Source organism: Puccinia triticina, chromosome 7A (genome assembly GCF_026914185.1).
Source record: "Puccinia triticina chromosome 7A, complete sequence".
NCBI classification, from domain to species: Eukaryota; Fungi; Basidiomycota; class Pucciniomycetes; order Pucciniales; family Pucciniaceae; genus Puccinia; species Puccinia triticina.
Window position 1 is genome coordinate 943,515 of NC_070564.1, and position 23,993 is coordinate 967,507.

At 45.8% G+C, this 23,993-nt stretch overlaps 4 protein-coding genes across 4 annotated transcripts; all 4 read left to right on the forward strand.

Annotated features, from left to right (window-relative positions):
- Nucleotides 1-5,582: 5,582 nt before the first annotated feature.
- PtA15_7A113 (uncharacterized protein) lies at nucleotides 5,583-6,045 on the forward strand (the record flags this gene model as incomplete). Its single annotated transcript, XM_053170686.1, has 3 exons — nucleotides 5,583-5,662; nucleotides 5,779-5,914; nucleotides 5,995-6,045. The coding sequence occupies 3 exons, from the start codon at nucleotides 5,583-5,585 to the stop codon at nucleotides 6,043-6,045; spliced, it is 267 nt and encodes an 88-aa protein (XP_053021942.1).
- Nucleotides 6,046-12,664: 6,619 nt separating this feature from the next.
- Nucleotides 12,665-13,795, forward strand: PtA15_7A114 (uncharacterized protein; the record flags this gene model as incomplete). Its single annotated transcript, XM_053170687.1, has 8 exons — nucleotides 12,665-12,686; nucleotides 12,760-12,805; nucleotides 12,885-12,961; nucleotides 13,041-13,158; nucleotides 13,224-13,320; nucleotides 13,380-13,473; nucleotides 13,562-13,670; nucleotides 13,747-13,795. 8 exons carry the CDS (start codon nucleotides 12,665-12,667, stop codon nucleotides 13,793-13,795), a joined length of 612 nt encoding a protein of 203 aa, XP_053021943.1.
- A 2,021-nt stretch (nucleotides 13,796-15,816) lies between these two features.
- PtA15_7A115 (uncharacterized protein) lies at nucleotides 15,817-17,695 on the forward strand (the record flags this gene model as incomplete). Its single annotated transcript, XM_053170688.1, has 3 exons — nucleotides 15,817-16,019; nucleotides 16,126-16,256; nucleotides 16,326-17,695. The coding sequence occupies 3 exons, from the start codon at nucleotides 15,817-15,819 to the stop codon at nucleotides 17,693-17,695; spliced, it is 1,704 nt and encodes a 567-aa protein (XP_053021944.1).
- A 2,073-nt stretch (nucleotides 17,696-19,768) lies between these two features.
- On the forward strand, nucleotides 19,769-21,344 carry PtA15_7A116 (uncharacterized protein; the record flags this gene model as incomplete). Its single annotated transcript, XM_053170689.1, has 5 exons — nucleotides 19,769-19,887; nucleotides 19,955-20,620; nucleotides 20,698-20,813; nucleotides 20,882-21,087; nucleotides 21,183-21,344. The coding sequence occupies 5 exons, from the start codon at nucleotides 19,769-19,771 to the stop codon at nucleotides 21,342-21,344; spliced, it is 1,269 nt and encodes a 422-aa protein (XP_053021945.1).
- Between the last annotated feature and the right edge of the window lie 2,649 nt (nucleotides 21,345-23,993).

Consider the following 23,993-nt stretch of genomic DNA (forward strand, 5'->3'; position numbering starts at 1 on the left):
CCAATAGAGGGACTTCATTAAGCTGGAAACCTCCCCCCAGGGGGTCACGCACAAGAGGCCCTGGTCGGATACCCACTACCGGCCACTGTTGGTTGACTGTGCGACCGCGGGCCACGTACGTGGCAACCAGGTGGGAGGTCACCCCGACCGCGGTGATGAGCTCACAGAGAGGCTTGCCCCCAAGCACCAAGCTTTGGTGTAAGTCCTGACGCATGTAAGGCTTGGCAAACCCCTTATTACACATCACCAGCTGCTCCAATTGGTTCATGAGTGACATGGCCTTGGAGCCTAGCTTCTTCCACAGGCATTCATCCACTCATACTCCCATAAATCCCACATGGGGCTCCTGTACACCCCTGCAAAAAAACCAATGAGCTCTCTTCAACAGATGTGGTATTTTTTTTACTTGTGTACAGGAACTATTTCCATAAACATCCCTGTACTCTTCCAGGCAGATTTAAAACAGCAGTGTGCTAGATACAGCTCTGGTACAACATTTTCACATGTACTTTTGTATGATAAATCCTTGAATCTTGAAGTCATGAAGTTACATGCCTTCTTGGTTCAAGGCCATTAGAGAAAAAAAATAGTGGCCTATGTAGTCTTGAAGGCAATCCAGATGTAGGCCTTCAATTTGGCTCCTGGGTGGCCAATTTGGTCCACAGGATGGTATAGTAAAATGGGGTCAAAGTTTGACACCAGCCAAAATAAAAAATGGGGTCCTTAGGATTCACACCAACTTTTGCTGCTTAGTCCCAAGTCCCTCCTTTGGAGGCTCATGCTTTGCGCAAGGCAGAAGTGGGACTGAATAAGTTCAGGGTTCTGAGTCCTCCCACTGTGGAGCACACCAAAATATGTATCAAGCACCGTGTTCAAAAACAGTTCATGACTGCACTACAGGCTGTGCAGTCATGTCACAAATAATGACAGACATGTGGGCGCCATGAACTGTCAGTGTACGTGACATTTACCCCATGGTGCTTATAACATTTTGTCTGCATGAAAAGGAGACCTGTGAAATTACAGGTCCTCCATGTCACGTAGTGCTGACAGGACAGTGTAACCTGTCCCGCATACATGACTTGTTTTTGCACGCGGTGAAGGCGGGGGCGGGAAGGTTGGCCTGGCCCTATGTTGGCTCCCATGTCAGACTGCGGTTAGGTGCAAGCTTAACCAAGCCTCTCTGGAGGAGATCCCCGCAGGTTCTCTGTCTCACAGAGAGGCTTGCCCCCAAGCCACTGATTTTGGCGTGAGAGCTGACAAGCCTGGGGCCCAACCAACTCCCATTCTTCCTTTGATCCACTATCTCACACCCAATTTTTGCTCAATAGTGTTGCAATGAACACCCTGAGACAGCAGAACACAGTGAGTTGTTGAGGAAAAGACCTTCCACGACTCTGCTGCCTCAGGTAACTAACTACAAGATGTCACGTGTGTGAAAGAGGAGAAAAAGGTTTGAAGCACATGAAAGACAAGAAAGAGATGTGACACCTCAGTACATCTCAACAAATAGGGACATGAGTGGCGTGGCCTTGTAGGCTAGCTTCTTGTGCAGGCAGCCATCCACTGATCAGCTTTTGATCCCCCCAGCTGGCCGCTGTACATCCTTGCAAAATCACTGCTGAGCTCGCTCCAACAAGTCAAGTTTTTTTTCCAACCCCTGTACATCAAGCATAACAACATAAATATTATGCATCAATCATGAATTGAGAAGTGAACTTGGTGAAACATACACATTTTAATTTAATTAAAAGCAGAAAATACAGCTTCCATGCACTTACTATAGATGCAGAAGTGTACAATCATTCCCAGAATCTTGGAAGCTTGATTTTGCAAGCTTTGTAACGTAAGACCTTTCAAGATGAAAATATGTGGCCTATCTAGGCTTGAAGGCCAGATGCAAGGCTTCAATTTGGCACCTGAGCGGCCCATTTGGCTCACAGGATGCTATGGTGGTTTGGTGTCAAAGTTTGACACCAGCCAAATGGGTTGAGGCAGTCCTCAGCACTCACGCCAAATTTTCCGGCTCACTCCCAAGTCCCTCCTTTGGAGGCTCGCGCTTCACGCAAAGGGCGCCAGCCTCAAACTTAATACAAGTGTACCCTCCTCGGGGGAGCGTTGTGAGAACTCCTTTGGGATGGGTTGGCAGTCCTTTGAGGGGGAAATAACAATATGATATTCCGGCTAAGTAATACTACTGTTACGGGTGGTTTGAAAGACCTGCCCCTCTATTATACTACACAGAATTCTGACAACAAATTTATTTATTGTTGTGGCGTGACTTTATGATGGAGAAAACTTGTATGTAGTAGTCTCTATCAGACCTAGATCAGTTTTAACAAGTACAAGGTGCGTATACAACCTTAATATGGTGAGATGGGTGAAGAATATAATCAAGTGAGAATCTGTTTTGTTGGTTTTTATGGTTTTAGCAGAGTGAAGTGATGATGGAGTGTGATATGAGTTTTCTATGTTGATGCCTGATGACTGTGTTTCCGTGCTGATGGCGAAAGGATGACTGTTGACCACTGAGCTGGGGTGCCTGGGTGATGATGGAAAAATGGTGGGAGGAGGGCCTCCTTATATATTCTTTTCTGAGTTATTTTTGCTGGTGAGGGCTGCACTTGAGGCATTTCTGCTGGTGGTGACCCTGTGGATTGCACTGCCTTCTGCCAGGGGTGCATAACTTAAACTGATGTTCCGCATGACCATGTGTGATTTGTACTTTTTAAGGCAAAGTCCACCTAGGTTGGTTGCACTGCCAAAGTGGAGGCTTTCTGACCGCATGCATCGATGTAAGGTCCATGCAAATCTGTTGAGTTGTTGAGTGGAGGCCTAGTTGATGCAGTTTCCAACGCGCAGGTTGCGTGAGGTGATCTGTAGCTAATAGCGGAGGCCTGCCTAACTAGTAAATTTAACTATACTCTTCTATATATGCATGCCTTTTATGATTTATATGAATTTCCACCTGGGTATGGCCTGTACTAAACCTATAATTGTAACTAACTTCTAAACTAAAAGAGCTAGCTGGGTAGTTGAAGTGAGTGACTAGGGTTAAGTTTGTATTTAGAATCTATTTCTCTAATAATATTCTATCATATGCTAGTATTGTAGGCTGTGAGTTGAGGTTTTGGCAGTTTTGTTGCGCGCAACAGATCTGGATCACCACAGCGTAGCAACCTCCGAAGGAGGGACTTGCCTCTAAAGTTGCATGTCTGGCCCAACAGGATAAAGACAAATTGCAGGGAGGATGCCACGCTCCCCCATTTTCCCCAATATCACCCTCTAGACTTCCAATTCTCTCCTTGCCTTTGGCACCATTACAATTACCAGCTTCTTAGCTTATTTTCCCCCACCTCAAACTTCCCTGTATCAACACTGGGTCGCTACGCGTTAGCGTAGCGGCAAAAAGCGCCCATCTATTTTGCATAGCGTTAGCGCGCTGTTAGCGCCGCCACGCTGCGCTAATTTTCAGCGGCGCTAACAGCGCGCCAATTCTTTGTTAGCGTTAGCGCGCCGCTACAGTCGCTACGCTGCGCTGCGCTGCGCTACAGCGCTTTTAGCGGAAAAAAAGCCCTTTTTTCCCGCTGAAGGCGCTGTAGCGCAGCGTAGCGCGCGCTCTTTTGCGCTCTGCATGTGTAGCGTTAGCGCAATTGCGCACATCTGCGCTAACGCTACGCTATCAGCTAAAATAGCTGCGCACCGCGTGCGCGTAGCGTTAGCGCATATGCGTGCAATTGCGCTAACGCTACGCTAAATAATAGCGCATTTTCGCTGCGCTACGCTATGCTAACCGCTATGGTTAGCGTAGCGACCCAGTGTTGCCTGTATCCATCCCCCCTGGTAAGAAACATCCTGTAAATGTTGTTACATGGTGGATTTCTGTACGCAATCCCCCCCCTTTGAGCCCGCGCAGGCTCAGGGAATTTCAAATTTTGAGCCCAAAAACCGCTGGATCACGACTCCAAAACCACTTCACAGTAGGTGGAGTGGGCTAGTAATTATGTATGCCAGCTAGGTAAAAAAACTGTGAAATGGAAGCTGAGATTGCAGGCTACAAGTCTGTCTACTCAGATATTTTTAAACTAAAAACCAAATTTTTCAAAACATTTTGAAAAGAAAATATGTATTTTTTTGCCAGAAATTCTTGAGTCTGTAGGGCCAATGGTGTGACTTTAGAGGTACATAAGCCCCTTCTTTGGAGATGCTTCACGCATCCTTGGAGAGGCTTTGTTAAGCTCGCGCCAGCCTGCCAACTCAGAAGGGAGGACTGACTAAGTTCGGGTTGGGTTGAACTTAACTAAGTCCCTCTCTCGCCTGAGGGACTTATGACTAATCTGCAATGTTTGCATGAGAGATATTTTTGATTTGGTGGTGTTTTCCTTTGAGCCACCAGAACTCAACCTTGACAATCTCAAACCTTATAAGTTTCTGGTGGATGATACGTCTGCATCTGCCCCTCCTTTTGATATAATTTTAGACTCCCTTGCCTGCATCTTCATCCTTATTTTATTTTTTTAAAACATCCATTTCCTCAAAATTCTTACGACTTCCACCGGATCAGAAAATAACTGTCTGTGCGCAGCTATCTCAAGGTCTATTCGCTAGATGGTTGGGTCTGTGCGCTACGCAAATACAAATGAAATCGAGATGAGATGGAGTGATGTGATGAGCATCACAATTATTTTGTTTTTATTCTGGTTTTTGAAATAATTTTTTATAGATGGCTGAGCTACATGCAAGAAATATAAAACACGTGATAATTATCCTGAGATGGATGCTATTCAGTAAAAATGGGTCTTGTGAGTGGGGGTTGAGAATTGAATGAGCAGTGAGGATTATAACAATCAGGGTGGTCAATTATCCGGATCTCTCAGGCAAACATTGCAGATTAGTCATAAGTCCCTCCGGCAAAGCCTCAGGCGAGAGAGTGACTTAGTTAAGTTCGGGGTTGGGTGCGCTCCGTGGTGGAAGAATTTGGGATCCACAAATATCCGCCCATATCCGCTGGTTTCGGAACCTCGGCTCTCAGATATCTGGTGTAATCCGGGGCCCCCTAACAGATATCCCGGATCACATACCGGATATACAGCAGGCCCAAAAAGGCTTGCTACTTTTGCCCCAATTTTGAAACTTTTGGCCGCAGCGGCCAAACTTCGCGCCGCTGGAATCAGCCGTGCACCCGGACCGTGCTCGGGGGATTGCGGGGGGATCCACACCACTGCCACCAACCCACCGCCAGATTGAACATCACCGCCAGATCCCGCAAGCGCAACGTCGAATTGATCCCGGCAATCGGAAAGATTCAATGCGCGTGAGTTGTTATTTCCATCATCCTTATGTGTGGATCCCAAATTTCATTCTGAAATTTATCATCTGTCTTGATTCAGGATCCACAATCAATCAAAACCACAGCTCAGCTCGCCAGCACCGGCAAACAACAGCGGTCAAAAAACAACCCTGCTGGTGAGTCATCTTTTTTCTCTCTCCTTCTCTCCATCCCATCCCCGACCCCCTGGCTCACCAAGCCCTATCCGTCCCAGCCTGATTTGACCCTCCGATTGGCCCGCCTCCCCTGTGCCATGCCTGACGTTCAACAAGCCGCACACCCGGATCGCCTTGCTCTTGCTATAGATTTGGATGGTGAAGGTGGGCTCTGCGGGTAAGTCGGTCACGTCAACGGGCTGGCTGATTGTCCTGTGCATCGGCCCCGCCGCCCTCCTCGGCCCACTGCCCACTCACCGCTGCAATGACCCAAATTGCCTTCTGCGTTGTCAGTCCCCTCCAGGAAGCCCTTGTTGTTGGCTCCGCCGCTGCCCAGAAGAAACGCTTCTCCGAGGCACAGAAGGGCCAGTACGTTACTCAGAGAGACCTCCTCCTCGACATCCTCAACCAACTTGGGCTGCCTTACACTGTCTGTGTCTAATCTCTCTGACTTTGATCTTCCCAACAAGCACCCATGTCTAACTCTTTTTTGATTTGTCCCAATAACAGGCCAGATGGCATAAGTCAAGAACGTCCACTAGAGCCATACTCATTGCCTGACACATCAATTGCCCATCAGATGGACTGCCCAAGCATGACAGTCTTTTTTGAGGGGGGTGATTGCCTTTTTTCCTTGCCAACAGGCCCTCCAGCAGCCCTGTCCATATTTCTCTTGATGTTATTTCATCCATCTGCATCTTGTTTATTTCACACCTCTAGCATAAATCATCATCATTTCTCTTCTCTATCTTGATGATTTCTGTTGTTCTACCGGTCTATTTGCTTGCAATGCTATTGAATACATGATAACCTGCTTGGCCTTTAAAAGCCATTAAGTGGAATCAATAATAAACGACATGAACGGCCAGATTAGGATATGTTCCTTGGTATTTCAATGTAAACCTTGGCCTGTTTATACATCTCTCAGTGCCTGAAAATGGAGAAGTCCCTTGTCGATCATGGGTGCCAGGTTTTGACAAGTTCCTGGGACTGGGTGTTATGATTGGTCATTCTAGGTCTTACAATATTGTCATGGTTTTACGTATTTTCATTACATCATATTATATCTTACTACATACTTTCATTATGGTTTTAAATATTTTTACTCATCAACCCAATTACATAATCACTCTTGTATATATACTCTACATACTTTGCAAATCATATTCTTCCCTTGGGGGAGTTTTTCCATCACTTCTAGTAGTATCCTGATATCCTTGCTCTTCACTGGGCACTTCTCTTTGGGACCATTGATGTCCCCAATTTTTAAAAAGTCCCTCTTCAATCAGTGAAAGTTTCTTTTGAAAAATTCTGGTAGTAATTTGATGGGTCAGCCTAAATGCACTCCAAAAATTTACTTCATGCACTCCACATTTTTGGCTTTGGGAAATGGGTACTCCAAAAATATTGGAGTGCTGTGATTTTGCACTCCAAATTCATGGAGTCTCCATATGGGCACTCCATTTATGTTGGAGTACAGGCCAGGGTAAGCCAAAACTTACCAAAATAAGGGAGTGCAGCTAGATACACTCCAAAAAAAATGGAGTATACACCCAAGCACTCACTTTTTGAGCAAAAGGTTTTGGCTATGCACTCCAGTTGGCACAATTTCAACTGGAGTGCATTGGAGTACACTCCATTCCACTCTTTTGTGGAGTGCCCACCCGGCCCCAGACCGGCCATCAAGAGGAGTACAGACCCCACTTGATGACCAGTCATCAAGATGAAAGGTCAGCAAGCGGAGGACACATCCTGCTGGTTGACCGGTCATCGGGTGGGGTACGCATCCCTCGATGACCGGCCATCAAGTGCACATCCCACTTGATGACCGGTCAACCAGTGGGGTGTGTGCTCCGCTTGATGACCTGCCATCGAGTGCACATCCCACTCGATGAACGGTCAACCAGCGGGATGTTTAACCCACTCGATGACCGGCCATCGAGCGGAGTGCACGCCTCGCTTGATGACCGGCCATCGAGTGCACATCCCACTCGATGAACGGTCAACCAGCGGGATGTTTAACCCACTCGATGACCGGCCATCGAGCGGAGTGCACGCCTCGCTTGATGACCGGCCATCGAGTGCACATCCCACTCGAATCCGATGACCGGTCAGCCAGCGGGATGTGTACCCCACTCGATGGCCGGTCATTGAGCGAGGCGTGTACTCCTCTCGATGGCCGGCCATCGAGTGCACATCCCACTCAATGACCGGTCAAACCATCCCAGTCGATGACCGGTCAACCAGCGGGGTGTGTGCTCCGCTCAATGACCGGCCATCGAGTGGGGTACACATCCCGCTGGTTGACCGGTCATCGAGCGGAGCACACCCCGCTGGTTGACCGGCGAGTGTGATGTGCACTTGATTGGCGATCATCAAGTGAGGTAGGTGAGAGTGAGGTGTGTTCTCCGCTCAATGCCGGCGATTGGGCGGAATACACATCTCGCTCGATGACCGGCCATCGAGTGTGAACATCACACTCAATGGCCGGTCAGCAAACAAGGTGTGTACTCCGCTTGATGACCGGTCATTGGGGTACACATCCCACTCAATGACTGGTCATCAAGCGTGTGCTCTGCCCGATGACCGGCCATCGAGTGGAATGTGTCTGTCGATGGCCAGCCATTGAGCAGTATGGTCACTCTAGGAGTGCACATCCCACTCCACGACTAACCATAGAGTGGGGTGTGTACCTCACATGACGAGATGACTGGTCAATCGGAGGGGTGTGCTCCAATAGATGGTTGGTCATTGATTGGGGTGTGTACCTACACACTTGATGGCTGGCATCTAGTGTACTCCACTGGATGCTGGAGTGTGCAGGGGGCACTCCTTTTTCAGGGAGTAAAACATCAGAAAGGGAGTGCTGGGTCCATGCACTCCAATTGTATGGAGTGAACTATTGGGACACTCATTAAATTTGGTGGCAAATGGAGTGCATGGTGGCTTACTCCAATTTCTTTGGCTTGCTGGGGCCCACACTCCAACTTTCTTGGAGTGCATGCTCCATGAACTCACTTTTGGAGTGCATGAAGTAAATTTATGGAGTGCATTTAGGCTGACCCTAATTTGATTACAAGGGCCGGTTAATGTGATTGTTTTGCTTTTTCCAGCAAAAAAGACTTGATGATACAAAGAAGTTAGATTAAAGTGATACATATCTACGTGAAATGGCCGTGTTTCTCACGATACATATACGCGCCCGTGTCTTGTGATAATGATGATGATGATGATGATGGCGGTGGTGGTGGGGGGGGAGGGGTGAAGATGGACTAGACAAGCTTGGAGAGGCCGAGGAAGCCGCGGAGGGCGTGGGTGAAAGGGGTCAAATCAGTGGGTGGGCGCAGAAAGTTATTTAAGATCTTGAGACTACAGGGCCTTGAATAGCCGGTCTTGAAAATAACCTTGATGAACGCCCCACCGGTAGATACCCATCAAACTCCATTGGGAACAGCCGCAAGGAGTGCAACCAGGTCATCAGCAACGGCTTCTCCGCCGTCCCTTGCGCCAGCGGCCTTGCTAACCAAGCCCCATATGCAGCAGGAATATTTCTGTGAACGGAAGTTTGCTCAGCTCTCTCATTGACTGCCGTAAGTTGGTGCCTGCATTCAGTTGGATGCCTCCTGGGACCGTTGGGTTGGCAAACAACAATAAAACATTCAGGCTTTGTTTGGAGCCAATATAAATATAGGTGATATAATCATTGGTTAATTCAATGAAAACTACAAAATTCAACATAAAGCCTCCAAATATTATTTCTAGGCAACCTACAATACTGGTCTCTTCAATTATGAAGTCAGATTCAACTGATTCAGCCATATTCAGTACTGTAGTACCATTATATCGCTTTTGACCAAAACAAAGCAATATAATGGTATTATGGTGCTGAAGATGGCTGAATCAGTTATATCTGACTTCATAGTTGATGAGACCAGTACTTTAGGTTTCCTACAAAAAAAATTTGGATTCTTTATGTTAAGTTTTGTATTTTTTATTGAATTTACAAATGATTATATCACCTATATTTATACGGACTTACTTCGCGCACTGCGGAAAACTCTTCGCGCACTGTGGGGGTTGTCGTCTCGACGTCCAGCCCCCAGTGCGCGCTTTCGCCACGGCTCTTCGTTCACTGTGCATTCCCCCCAAAAAATGGCTTGCATTTCTTGAGATTTTTTTTGATGAATCAATAGAATGGCTTTTTATGATCCCTCTAAAAAATAATCAAGTCATTTAGGGGTCTCCTTGAGCCTAGAGAAAATTGACATGAAAAAATCATATTTTAACGCGGCAGGGACCTGTAATATCTCTTCCTGTGCCCCAGTAGCCCCAAAAATTTCACAGTATCATGGCACATGTGCAAATTCATGACCTGATAATTTTCAGAATTTTTCCCAGAGATATAAGGGGTGCGCGGCAGGCTTAGTAGGAAAATTACTGCTAACTGTATAGCTTTTTTGTTACACACCCAAACAGTCCCAAAATTTCAGAAATTTTTTCATTGTGGATATTCTCCGCGCCATAAATTTCTTGGCAATAGTGTGACATGATAACATGAGATGTAGTGCGGCGGGCTTAGTTGGAAAATGACTGCCAACTTATCTCATGTTTGAAGGACACACTATTGCTAAAAGCTTTATGGAGCGGAGAATATGCAAAATTGAAACATTCCTGAAAATTTCAGACTGTTTCAGCGTGCAACAAAAAATATATACATGTAGCAGCCATTTTCCTACTAAGCCTGCCGCGCACCCCTTATATCTCATGTTATCATGACACAATATTTTCAAGAAATTTATGGCGCGGAGCATATCCACAATTAAAACATTTCTGAAATTTTGGGACTGTTTGGGTGTGTAACAAAAAAGCTATACAGTTAGCAGTAATTTTCCTACTAAGCCTGCTGCGCACCCCTTATATCTCATTTTATAATTACACACTATTGCTAGGAATTTCAGGGAATTAATTTGAATCATATTTCTCTGTGCTCTCAAAATTTTGTGCCTTTGGTGTTTGTAACAAAAAAGTTATACATATACGCAAAATAATAAACGCAATACCTATTTGGGCTACAGGAAAGCTGGTGAAAATTCTAAAATTATCAGATCATGAATTTGCACATGTACCATGATACTGTGAACTTTTTGGGGCTACTGGGGCACAGGAAGCAATATTACAGGTCCCTGCCGCGTTAAAATATGATTTTTTCATGTCAATTTTCTCTAGGCTCAAGGAGACCCCTAAATGACTTGAATATTTTTTAGGGGGATCATAAAAAGCCATTCTATTGATTCATCAAAAAAAATCTCAAGAAATGCAAGCCGTTTTTTGGGGGGAATGCACAGTGCACGAAGAGCCGTGGTGAAAGCGCGCACTGGGGGCAGGACGTCGACACGACGACCCCCACAGTGCGCAAAGAGTTTTTTGCAGTGCGCGAAGTAAGTCCGTATTTATATTGGCTCCAAACGGGGCCTCAGCTCTTTGCATAACCCACTTCATTTTTTTGTGAGCTTGAAGGACAACAAGCATGGCGTACGCACACAGAAAACAAGGGCAACTCACGTGCGTTACATGATTCCTATCGCCCAATGGGATCAATTCAACCTAGCGCTTGATGCAGCGTTCTGAGCCCCAGGCGGGATTGATTCGGCTGTTTCCAATCGCGGTTGCGGTTGCAGTTGCGGTGGGTGGAGGGTGGCTGTGGTGGGCAGTGGCCTGCAGTGGTGGTGCAGCAGTGGTGTGGATCCCCCCAAAATCCCCCGAGCACGGTCCGGGCGCACGGCCGATTCCAGCTGCGCGAAGTTTGGCCACTGCGGCCAAAAGTTTCAAAATTGGGGCAAAAGAGGACCCTGGAAACCCCCTATAGAGGTGGGTAACCAAAATGCATGAATTTTTTGGCCAAAACCAAAAAGGGTACTCACCAAATATGTATGAATGGCCTTTTTTTGGCATGAGGGTACGCACGGAAAATGTACTTTTTTTTCTCATGGGGTTGGGGGGTTGGTAACGAAGATTGTATGAAAGTTCAGGGTTGAGCAGAAAAGCACCCTGGTAACCCCCCCCCCCCCCAAGGCCAGCCAACAATTTGTTTTTTTCAACTGCCCGCTGGCAAGGAGGAGGGGTTCTAGGGGGTTTGAGAGCCCACAACTAGTAGCTGGCTTAATCCTGTTTAATCTAGATTCTACTTGAATACACAGAAATTCAAGCTAATTCTCAAAAAGGTAGAAACATGTCCAGGCTCATCAGAACAAATCAGAGCTCATCTGGACTTGTTCAGAATTTTCTCCAGCCTGGTCCAGCTCATTTCATCGCATATCCCTTCATTTCAATCCCCACAAAAAAATCCAAAGTTCAATTCATCTTTGTAACAATGTTGGTCAATACTATTGTTCCAGATCTGTTTGACAAATTCTTCTCAATCTCTCTATCAGATTCACAGATACCTTGCGGAACACAAAATGACTTAATCTTTTGGCAGTTTAGCTCTCCTCCAATAATCCCTGAAGATGAAGAAGATGAGAGAATGTGGTATGTTGTGAATAAAAGCATGGATGTGGTCTTTGGTGTTGAAAACTGAAATAAAATCTCAGGCGTGGAAAGTTTGGCATTGAAGTTGTGCTTGAGTACTTGAAGAAAGCTCATGGTCACCCCTCTTGGAATGCGGACAAGCTCACAATTGATCTTTTGTGGTTTTTAATTTTAATTTTTTTTTTCATTTTTTTGACTTAAAATGCTACAGCTGCGTATAAGATGCTATGCAGTGAAAAGAAAGGCAAGCTGGCTGCGCAAAAAGGCCCGCTGTGGGGTTTCTGGGCCAAAAAAAAGGGTACACACCAAATTTGTATGGATTTTTGGGCAGAGCCCTGAGCCTACGCACAAAACCGGTATGAATGCCTTGTGAAAATGTATGAATTTTGGTCAAATCTTGGATTTTTGGTTACCCACCTCTATAGGGGGTTTCCAGGGTCCTGGCAAAAGTAGCAAACCTTTTTGGGCCTGCTGTACCACGCGTTGAAGTGAACAAACCAGACATCATGGATGACAACACAAAGCCACTCGAACAGAGGTCCGGGGCACCCGCGCGGAGCGCTCTCGGGCCGCTTCGCGGCGAGCCACAGCGAGCCTCCCACCAGGAGGACTTATGTCAAGTTAGGATGCAAACGAACCATCAAATCCAGGAATGGCCGCAGTGAACGAATCAAGTGAGCCACCGCCATCCTATCTTAAACCGAGATTCTTTCAAACATACACACAGTCAAGTTCTTTCTTTGTCAGGTCTTTCGGATTCAGGATGGGGGACTGGTTCTGATGGTGATGACCTGTGAGATGAACAGAAACCGGCTAACCGTAGATCTCTGTCGACTGCGACACTGAAGCAGTCTTTCTGTCACCACCACCAGTGACCCTCATAAAATTGGTAAGGAGAAAACCGAGAGTTTGTTGGGAAAGGCCAATGTCATTATCGACCACATAGGAGGTATTTGATGCGATCGAAACCGCAACCATCCCAACGTTGTCCTTCTCACTTTTGATTGTGGCTCTTCTGACCTCCGTAGAATCCTGGGAGTCAGAATTTTCTGCGCAGGTTGGACCCATGAAATCAGACTTCAAAAACCTCGCTCATCGAGTTCGAGACTTGATGCTCACTGAGGCGAACATTTCCCAAACGCTGAGGTAGAGAGTTGTACCTTGTTTCTCACCTGACGATAAATCTAATTCAGATCTCGCTGTTTGAATAGCAACTTGGTAGAGACCTCTCACTCGAATGAACGAGAGCTAACCAATGAGATCATTGACGATTTTGGAGAAACGCTGGAACAAGCTGCCAAAGTTAATGTGAGCTTTGAGGCTTCTTTGGAAAAGGTAGTTACTCATACTCAGTGAATGCTATCCAGGCCAATATCCACGAGTTACAAAGGAGAATCAAAGTCTTGAATGGCCGGATGAAAAAGAAAAAGGAGGAGTTTATTAATGAGCTGGCTTCTCAAAGTTGTTGCATTCTACCGATTAACCCGGTTTCTCATATCACACTGACTGTTGCTCGTCCCTTCTTTCTTCGAAATTCATTCGGACATAGAGGCCAAAAATGCTGAGGAAATGGCCGAATTCAAGGAACAATTATCCATCGAGGCAGCGAGTCTCCCCGCTAAGATTCAAGCTGCAAAGAGCACCAAGGCCGAACAAAAGTATGCTGCGGCTTTTTCCTTCAACAAACGACATCTCAAATTCTCATGACAGATCTGTGTTTGATCAAATTTTTAGGCAAGTTCAGTTAAAGCTGGCGAAGATCTTAGCTGATGGTTTACCCTGAATTTGACAACGCATCACGGACATGAGCTTCAACGCATTTTACCTATACATGATTGTGTTTTTATCTTTAAATTTGTACACTTATGTGGATACATAGTTCAATAACCCGACTCCGAGCCAGTCACATGAACGTCCATAAGTTTAACAAGTGCAAAATCGTTCGTCCCAAGACTAGAATTCTCGAAAGCCGTCTTGTCGTGTCTCACCGTGTTTCCTCTACCTTTGCGCTTTGATGTTCAACTTTTCCCAAAAAACAAAGAATCTACAGTAAGTGTTTTATTCGTCGCCTTCTTTGTCTCGCGGGACGTAGTCATCTGCTTAGCATCCTTTGCAAAGCTGTTTATAATGACATAGCCGACCTCAGTGCCAGCTGGCCCCAAGTGCTCCTCTCTGAGCAAGCTGATTGACATTCGATCAGATTTCTGGACGTGACGTGGCACAAAGTTGCGGTAGGACCATCCCGTGCGCTAAGCTGGATGAAAGCCGGGTGGAATGAAACAAGCTGCTGCTCGGCGCTCCTGTCGTCACCCTCGTCGGAACGCCGAGGATACGTATGTACTCCAGCCGGTCGCACCCCCTGGTCGGAAAAACTGATGCGTGATCGGGATAGATCGGGATCGGTAGGAAACAAATCATGAAACGTTTCCCCATTAATGGATAGCTGAAACCTGTCGCAATGGCAGGAGACACCAGGATCGAGCCCATCATAAATACATTTGTATATGTTTCACCCACACCCATGATTCGGTCCCAAAGATATCACTACGTAATAACAACCAGTCATAATGGTGTCACCTCAGTCAAAAACAAACTCCAGGGAGATACTGTCCTTTATCCTTCCTGCACGGCCAACTTTCGCTTGCTCTGCTCAGGGAGTCGTCTTGAGTTGTCGGATGAGGCAAATCCCAACGTACCATTTTCTTATTTAGATGCTCAAAAGGCACCACAAACAAAGCTTGAAAACCTGTTGGCGCCAGCTCGTGTGCGCTCCACTGCCAGCCATGTTGATGCAACCGAAAAGGAAAAAAAAGACAAAAAAACCGGTGGTGACTCCGAGTCACCGGTAAAACATGTCTTGAGTACGTACTGGTGCCGACTCCGAAGGACAGTTACCCGACCACTCTCTTGCTCTACAAGTCTCAAGCGACTTGCTGTTTGAGATTCATATTCCTCTATACTGGATTGAGAGCGGGTCGATGTGGGGCGAGGGTGATTGACGGAAATTAAGACGACAGGCATCCTAACATGTATGGTTATATCTGCATATCCCTAGTACCTCTGGGACTGATACGTGTCGAAAAAGCATAATCTGCCAGCTGATTGGACCTCATTGAACGCTCATGGACAGCACATCTCTTTTCATCAAGGTCATCAATAGCATCAGTAAGCTCCGAGGCCTACTCCCCCCTAAATTCCTCTCACATTAATCATTTTGCAGCCAGCTGGCATATTTCCGGTAAACTACTGCACACCATACAGCCTAAACCCATTCCCTCATCACGGCTTGCTCGCAAGGCTCGAAGACTGTTGCCCTTGCCAATTGATTGCTCTAACCAATCTGATCTTTGCCTGAAGCGCTCGTGATTGCAAGTTGTTCGCGAAACGTTACCGACTACACCAAATCCATCCAACCGGCCAAGCCGGTGCGTGAATGGTCTTTTATTCACGCCGTGATTTTATTTGCCGCAACTCGGAACTCAGCAGTACATTAGTCCTTAGGTATATCATTGAGGAGAGTACAAAGCAGAGGCCTCGGGATTCACTGGGTGCCTGGAAGGTCGCCGCCCAATATCGGTCATTTTAACGGGACAATCGCTTGATCCGCTGAAAAATCATTCTTTCAACACTTCATCTACTTGCACACATCTGCACACATCCAGTGCCATCAAATCAAAAGATCAAAGACTCAGAGTTATCCCTGTCTTAACACCCTCAACTTGCTCCTCAACTCGATAATATTACGTAGATATACATCAACTATTTGTAAACCCAAAATAAAAATAAACATAATACAACGGCCATATGTCAGGTTATCAAGACTCGAAGAGGCTAATGAAGCGCCAATCTAGCCAGTCGATTTGGAACGCAACTTCTGGAGATCAAAACCATTCGCAGTCGAAAGAGAGAGTAGAAAACCACCATAGCGACGGCCCCTCTCGCAACAATACTGAGCAGCATCCCTCAGAAAGCGAACCTATCCATCACAAGAATCAAACAGATACTAGGTAAATCAAGCTGTCGCCTACCTTTATTTCTGCCCCCCCTGCCCCAGCTTGCGGCTTCTCCGAAAAAAATATTGCTTTTGGATACTGATCTATGTCTTATGTCTAGTAATACTGAACATTCGCAGTCTTCGGAAGCTACAAAATCTAATACAACTGACGTGGACCATTCCAAGGAGCAGACCGGAGCAAGCACTGCGTCCAATCACACTGTAAAGGAGTCCGCACCCTCTGGCGCTAGTCTTAACAGTACTGCTCCAACTGCTCCAACTGCTCCAACTGCTCCAACTGCTTCAAATTTACCATCAGCTTTGTCGCTAAACACATCAGTTACTCCAGATGTGCTCGCTTCCGCGTCCAGTCAAGCTTTCAATACTAGCAAAAACCTCAGCAACCATACGGCCGAGAACCCTTATTCACCAAGCTCAGCCTTTCCCTTGTCAGTCCAAACTTCACCCACTCAGCTGAGCTCGCCCACGAACTCTACTTCTCCGGTAAACTTGCAATCTCCAGAGGCTGCGGAACAATCTCAGGATACTCATCATTCCAAGGGTAAAGCGTGGGGAATAACACTTGGTGTCCTAGCAGCAGTCGTAATGATTGCTGCAGCAATTTTCTTGATGAAAAAGCGCCTGAAAGGTTCGACCGATTTTGTCCGTCGACGTCTCCGCTCACGCTCGAACGATAGCAATCGGGCCGTCAGAGACCGGTCCTCACTTGAGCCTCAATTCGGAGGTTCGGATCCATTTGCATGCTCATCTACCTTCTCCAAAAAGCCCTTGGTCCTTCGTCCCGACAGTCTCAGTCAGCTCCGCACCGGAAACCCCCGCCGACCTAGCATATTGCATCTTCGGAATCAGAGCATCAAATCCCAAATATCGCCCCCAATAATCGAACCACCGTCTCCAGCGGCTTACAAGCCTTTGTCCGGCGGCTCCCCTAGAAAATCCAGTTCGGGCATCGCGAGTAGTGACCATATCCGCTCTTCTTCACCTTCTTGGTATCAAAATCGAGGATACCCCCCAATTGTCTCCAAGTACCATGCAGGGATGTCACAGACTCGAGATCCTTATAGCCGATCAGGGAGCGTACTCTCTGTTAAGAATCCTGATTTCGCCGTAGGGCGTTACGAGGACCAGATCAATAGTTCTATCAATTCAACACCCGTCCCCCCTCGGCCGCCGAGACCGGAGTGGCCCATCTTACCATTCGATTCGACGGGGATCAAGAGCTTCTCGCAGCCTGTTGAGGAGTCGGAACCAGCCCTACCTGAGATCCTTCCCCTGAATGTTTCCCGCCGTCTCGGCCATCATCGGAGTACATACACCAGTCCGCGAGAGCAGAGCATCGATCAAATGATTCTCGAGTCACCCGAATCTTGCCACGACTCTCCGACCTTACCGCAATACCGTCCCGAAGAAGATAAGTCTGTCTTTTCAATTGACAGAGAGGCCGATGCCGTGCGCGCTAGCCATCTCTCCCGTTCTACCTGCTACTCACAGTCCAGCGAGGCTGAGGTCTATCCCATTGCCGGAGAAAACGTGGACTCCGGTTTACAAACTCCCACTTCGCTAAGGTTCGTCTCCTTTGGCCCAAGCTCAAACGCTACCCAATTGGAACGACAGTTGGACTATTTCACAACACACCAAAACAGAAGTGACAGGACCTTTTCAAGCTAGATGAAATCGTAACTTATCTGCATTTTTTTATCATTTTCACTTATTTTTATTTCTTTATCACTTTATTTGTTTGGCTACCCAACAATCCACCAATGTGTCCAAAATTATGAGAACCTGAAGAAGTCCTGCACAATCGTTCATTTACCCATCTTTCATTAAACAGAAAATCACAATTCAAGTAAATAGTTACCAACACAATTGCTGGTCACTGCTGTTTGACTTCCTACTGGATCTAGTGAGCTACCTATCCCTCTTCTAATCCTGGTTCAATCCATCGATCATTTTTTGCATCCATCTCATCTCACCTTCTTTTGTGAAATTGCCTGTTCCTCAAATGTACTCAACTTCAAAGCACAACAGCTCTTCCTGACATTGCCTCACGCAGCTTGCAATTTTTTTTAACAAAAATTATACACCGAAGAATCCTATTTGGGCATGGGGATTTGTGTCAACCCGCCAAAATTACCGCCTGGTACTTGTCTACCAAAAATGACAATTTGATTAAAAATTATTTAATTTTGGCCCAAAAAAAGACAAATCAAACACTGTTGCATATTTTTCTAACCACATGCACGGGTATTATTATTATTATTCCTGGGAGTAAAGCCGACTAGAGACTGAGAGGATTGAAACATGAGAATCTTCTAATTCTCTCAGGCCGTGGTTCTTCTAAGAAAAACACAATGAGAATATATTCTGATGCCCCAAAGATAACCAGATTTTTCACCGCATTCAAAAACCCGCATTATAAATTATATTCCAAGGGTTACAAAGGCTAATGTCAGATTTCACAATTGAGTTCCTCTGCTTAGGGAATTAGCCAAGTTAGCCCCAGCGCAGACCATCTGAAGGAATTCAGTCTAATGATCTCACAGACGGAGGAGAGAGAGAGAAGGGTGAACAGACACGAGGGCTCAGGATGGGGCACTAGCGATACTTGACTCAGAATTTTGAGGAGGAGAACCGATGGCTTGATTTGGTTGAACTTCGAAGCAGAACCACAAAACAAGATGTCACACAAAAATACGAGTGAAACTAGAGAGTTGAAAAGTCAGGGATGCCAGATTCATAATAACCAGATGAAAAATGGGCTATGATGTGGATAAAAACTTGGCAAAGAAAGATAAGGAGCACGGTTTTTAGGGATGAGTAAGAGAAAGAAAACAGAGTTTCAACAGCATCACACAATGGACCAGTCACCAGAGTGAATCTGTGGCCGGATTACACCGTACCCGTATCTCGATACGGTTGGGCTCTTGCCCCACGTTTCACAAATCCCTATTCCTATCTCTTGAACAGTTGGGGTGCCCTATTCTCTCTTGAACAGTTGTCCGGGCCAAAAAAATCTAAGCTACCCGCAGTATACCTGCGGGTTTTGTATAAATAAGTGTAGTGGCCCATGTTGAACTTAGCTAACTAAAGTTCCACCTTGCCTGATCTGTCAAAGCCTCAGGCAAGCAATTAACTTCGGGTCAATGGAGAGCTTTAGCATAATGTTATTGATCAACTCACAACAGGCTCTTTCAGCTTGTCAATCCTACAGGAGGCTTATTAGTTGTCTATCAAACTATCAACCGGAGAGAAGCGGTGGCCGGACCAATCCGCACTCGTATCTCCAGACAGCCGCGTTCTTGCCCCACATTTCTTGATCAAGACCTGTTTTTATCTCTCGAACAGTTTTCCGGGAGGTTTGATAAGCTAGCTGAAGCAAGGGTTTTGTATAAATAAGTGTGCTTCCTTCCCTGCAAATTTCACTCGCCAGACTTATTCATCCAATTTCTCCCCACATTTATTTCAGAGATGTTGGTACACAAGATATCAATACTTGTGCGAATTTCAATCCTTTTAGCTCCACTTTATGAAAATATTTGGAGCACTGCAGTTAACACTGAAATACAGACTGCCGCCTCACTGGACCGCCAAGGTATCAGTGATCCTCTTCTTCAGTTATATAATGACGACAAAGGAATTTCTGAAGGACTGGGTAGCAGTACTGATTGTGAAGCAGAAGATTCCAAATCAATCAATTTGAGTCCAATCAAAACAGACAATCTAAAGTCCAGCGACTGTCAGATGAACACAGTGGAGTCCCCAAATCTTCTGGCATCTGATCCTGCAGGAATACGGGGTGTTGAAAGTGAAAATCAGCAGGTCAACTTGCTGCCAGGCGAAGGTAAAGAAAGCGGGGAGGCGTGAGTGGATTTTTTTTACCATTTCTTGGAATATATAGAAAAATGCTGAATTTCATCTTCACTTCAGCTCGGACGCAACTGCCAGAATTGAAAACTTACACATTGCCCAAAAGTCTGAGTCTCATGCAGAGCTTCCCTCATCCAAAAGCGCGGTGTATAAGTATGATAAAATAAACCCAACACCAAAACTTGAATCATTGGAATCCTATAAAGGTTTCTTCAAATCTACTTGCTTCAAAGGCCCCACTGCAGAACAGGGAGCGGATGAATATTGCATATTTATAAACCCAACTATCAACAAAGGGCAAGGAATGGTTATAGTTGCCCCACCAAAGGTTTTTGAAGGCAGTCTGAAACACGGTCTTTCCCTGCTTGACGACGAACCAATCCCTGTCGCCATGAAAGTTGTAGAAATACCTGAAACTGGTGATAAGAAAGTAGTTGCTGCTCGCAATCTGGGGATGGGTGATTACGTCGAACGGGCGCGACCTGTTGGTATCTTCTCAGATATGGAACCGATCTGGAAAACTCCCCTGGGCTATAGTATTCGCCGACAGGCTATTGATCATTTACCGCTACAAACTCGAGCGGCAGTTGCAAGTCTTCCCACTGAGGGTTATTCTACAACCGAGGACCATTTTATTTCGGGTTTGATTGATCACAACACTGTTATAACCAGGCTCTTATATGAAGGTCAATCATTCAAGTTTGTTTCCCTATTTTTGAATGCCCCGTAAGTCCTGTTATTGATGGAGCACTTTTGAAGAAGGGGAAAGCATAATGATTGTTTTTCTCGCCAACATTTTTTAGTCTCATACGTCATTCCTGCCAACCCAATGCGTTGGGTACCATGAATTACGAGGAACAGAGCTTTCACATAAAGACTTTTGAGCCAATCGCAGAAGGCGAAGAGATCACCATAGCTTGTAAGGAACCATTTATATTGTAAATTGTAGTCATACGGGGGCCTTGCACTTATCGAATTCATACCCAGACGATTATGCTGATCCTGACCCGAATAATCAACAACGGAAGCTTCCTCATCGCTTCGTTTGCACCTGCGATAACTGCCGGTCAAGAAATGATCTTGGAGAGAAGCATTACAAACAAGTCGAGCGTATCTCTGAGCTCGTGGACCTCTCCAAAGATTCAAAGATTTCGGCTCATGAAGCTGAGGAGCTTATCGAACTTTGTAAGGAGGTAAGCTTGACACTCAACAATATAAACACTTGTGAAAGATATAGATTATTTTATGTGACTCAAGCTAACTTTTGTATTTCATGATGTGAAAACAGAGAAAATTCCCTTGGGGTGTCGTAAATTCACACCATATTGCTGCTAATTTGTATGATTTGCAAGGAAACACAGAAAAAGCAAGAGAGCACATTGACATATTAAGAGGCTGGAGAATGGTTTGGAAAGAAGGAGAGCTTTACATTCTCAAGGAGCCAGAATGACTTGCCATCCAACCAGCATCAAAGTGTAACTCCTGTCTTTTCCCTGCAGGCAAATAATTTCTGCAGCTGGCTCCATGGTTTTTTTTTTTGAGATTCCATTTTTCATCAACATGCATTGTGTGTCATATTTTTGTGCTCCTATCCAAATAGGGGGTTCATGTTGGCAAAATTTGCTGCTGATTTTGTCTGCTCATGCAACTTTCAGTAAGGTTTATGTGTGCTTCCAAAGGGAATTTCTAGGGGGGTTCACAATTGAATGGAGGACTTCTGTTCAATCTGGAAAGTCAGATCTGAGATGCCAGATTTCAGATTTTGCAGGGAAATCTAGGTCCCCAAAGATCCCTGAAGTGACCCAGAGTTCCAAATTTCAGATTTCCCTGTGAAATCTGAAGTTTCAGATTTATTCAAAATTGATGTGAAGTCCTCCAATTTTACAAAAATTTGGAGCTGAATTCAAGGCCTGCCTGAGCAGAATTATAAAGTTTGGGTAAAATGCACAACAGCAAGTAAGGTTCCAATCCGGTACCCCGGAGCCAGATATCACCTATCCCACACCCTCATCCTGTTCATATCCGGAATCCGGCCGGATTTCTCCGGATCTCAACTCAGGTACAAAAGTAAGCTGGTGTCATGGGATTGCCGGGGATTCCCCAAGAAAATTGCAGATTTGAGTGGGTTTGCCTGGGATACCCAGAGGCAAGCCCTGATGGGAGCGGGTTTGATGGGTATTCCCCAAGAAAAGACCCAATTTTGGGGTGTTTTCCGGGGTTTCCCCGGACAAACCCCACTTTTGCAGTGCTTTTCAATATCCAGCTGGATTCCAGATCTATCCAGCTCCATCCTGAACCCAGATCTGGCCTGCGGGATTTCCGGATTCCACCAGATCTGCGGAGTCTGGATTGGAACCTTAGCAGCAAGTGATACTGATCAATCAGTGTGATTCATCAATTTTTTTTGAAAAAATGTTCATAAACACCTTAAAATGTGTCCTAAAGTTTTGTAAATTTCAATTGTGAACCCCCCTACTAGGAGGTTTCACAATAAGAATTTCTGCCTCCCATGGCACAAAATTTGCTTACTTGCGGGAAACATACTTGATTAAAATTTGGCTGGAAGTCAATTGCCCCAAGCAACCCCATCCCCATAGCAATACTTGTGAACTCCTTCATGGGTTTCCTTATTATGAAGCTCCTTATTTTCTTCAGCTATATCCAACATGCTATAAGGGCCCCCCAAGTTGTATATTACCTACAGAGAGTAAATAGTAGACAAGCAGAATGACATCATCATTGGTTTTCTGCTCTGTTCAAGACACCTTTGATTTGATAAGCTCTGGGCTGGCTTTATGGGAGCAGCAGGCCTCAATAAGTTGATTTCCAAGCACCCCTCAAATGATTCTGCCATCATCAGCTCAGTTACAGCCCCTGCCAGCTACAGCTCTTCATCACTCAAATCTGCAATGCATGAGCAAATTAAAACATTAGGTTCTTCCGTTGGCTTTCAGTCCTTGAGGACATTTTGAGATCTTCTAGTGCCCAAGCTCCCCTCCAAATCCGTTAGTGTGGGGCCATGGGCTCTTACATTTAATTCCCTTCCACGTTTCTGATAAACTTTCTTGAATGCTGATGCTGTTTCCTTCCCAACCCTTTTTATCTTGGACCCATCTCTCCTATTTTCTTAAACTCATAAGGCCAAAGATAGATGATTCTACAGCTGCGTTATTACAGGACCCCGGCAAGCCCCCGTGTAGGTTTTGAAAAATGTAGGTCAAATGGGCAAAAAGCCCAAAATCCTCATCTTGAAAGAGGTATGAACTGTGGAATTTTGCCCAAAAGGTACTCTTGAAATAGCCCGTTTTGGGTATGCAAAACGGATCAAAACTGATAAAATCTATGGTGCATGCCCCGGCCCCAATATCTCCCCGGGGATCCCGCCTTTTTTAGGGGACTATAGGCCAAGCATACTCTTGAAAAGGTATGTATTTGCCAAAAAAAAGGTCCCCGCGGGGTGCCCGGGTATGACTTTGCCACTTTTTCAACACCCTCCCATCTTAGGGCTGGTCAGGGACCAGTTATTCCTGAGTTCGTAAAAAATTGTGTCTGCCAAAAAGTGTGGATGATGGGCCAACATGAGTTGATGGGCAGATACTGTTGCAGCTTGAGGTTGGGCACTGAGACGTCTACATAGTGAGTACTTCGCATGGTGCTTTCTCCATTACGTATTCAGTTTTGATGAGGTGGGTTGTCATCTGACCGGGTGATGGGGTCAGGCGGCAGTCTCATGAAGTTCCTTTAGCTCTGCCACTCTGAAGTTCGCGATGAAAAAAAAAAGAAGAGCTGTGTTTCCACATGGACTTGGATAATTTCATATTTGACTAAGCATCTTCGTTTCACCTCCATATTCTCGTGATCTTACCGAGGATGATGAACAGAGGAGCCCGACAGACCCGGCACTTGTTCCATCCAACCGTATCCTGTCGTATTACCACCACCACCATATCAGCACAGCCACAGCCACAGTCTTACAAACGGCGACCGTTTACCCATCTGGCGCCGAGCCAGGCCGAGCCGAGGACCGGAACTGGCGAGCCGATGAGAGCCGCCTATCCGACACTCTCGACCTCCAGCTTTCTCTGCCACCAACCGGAAG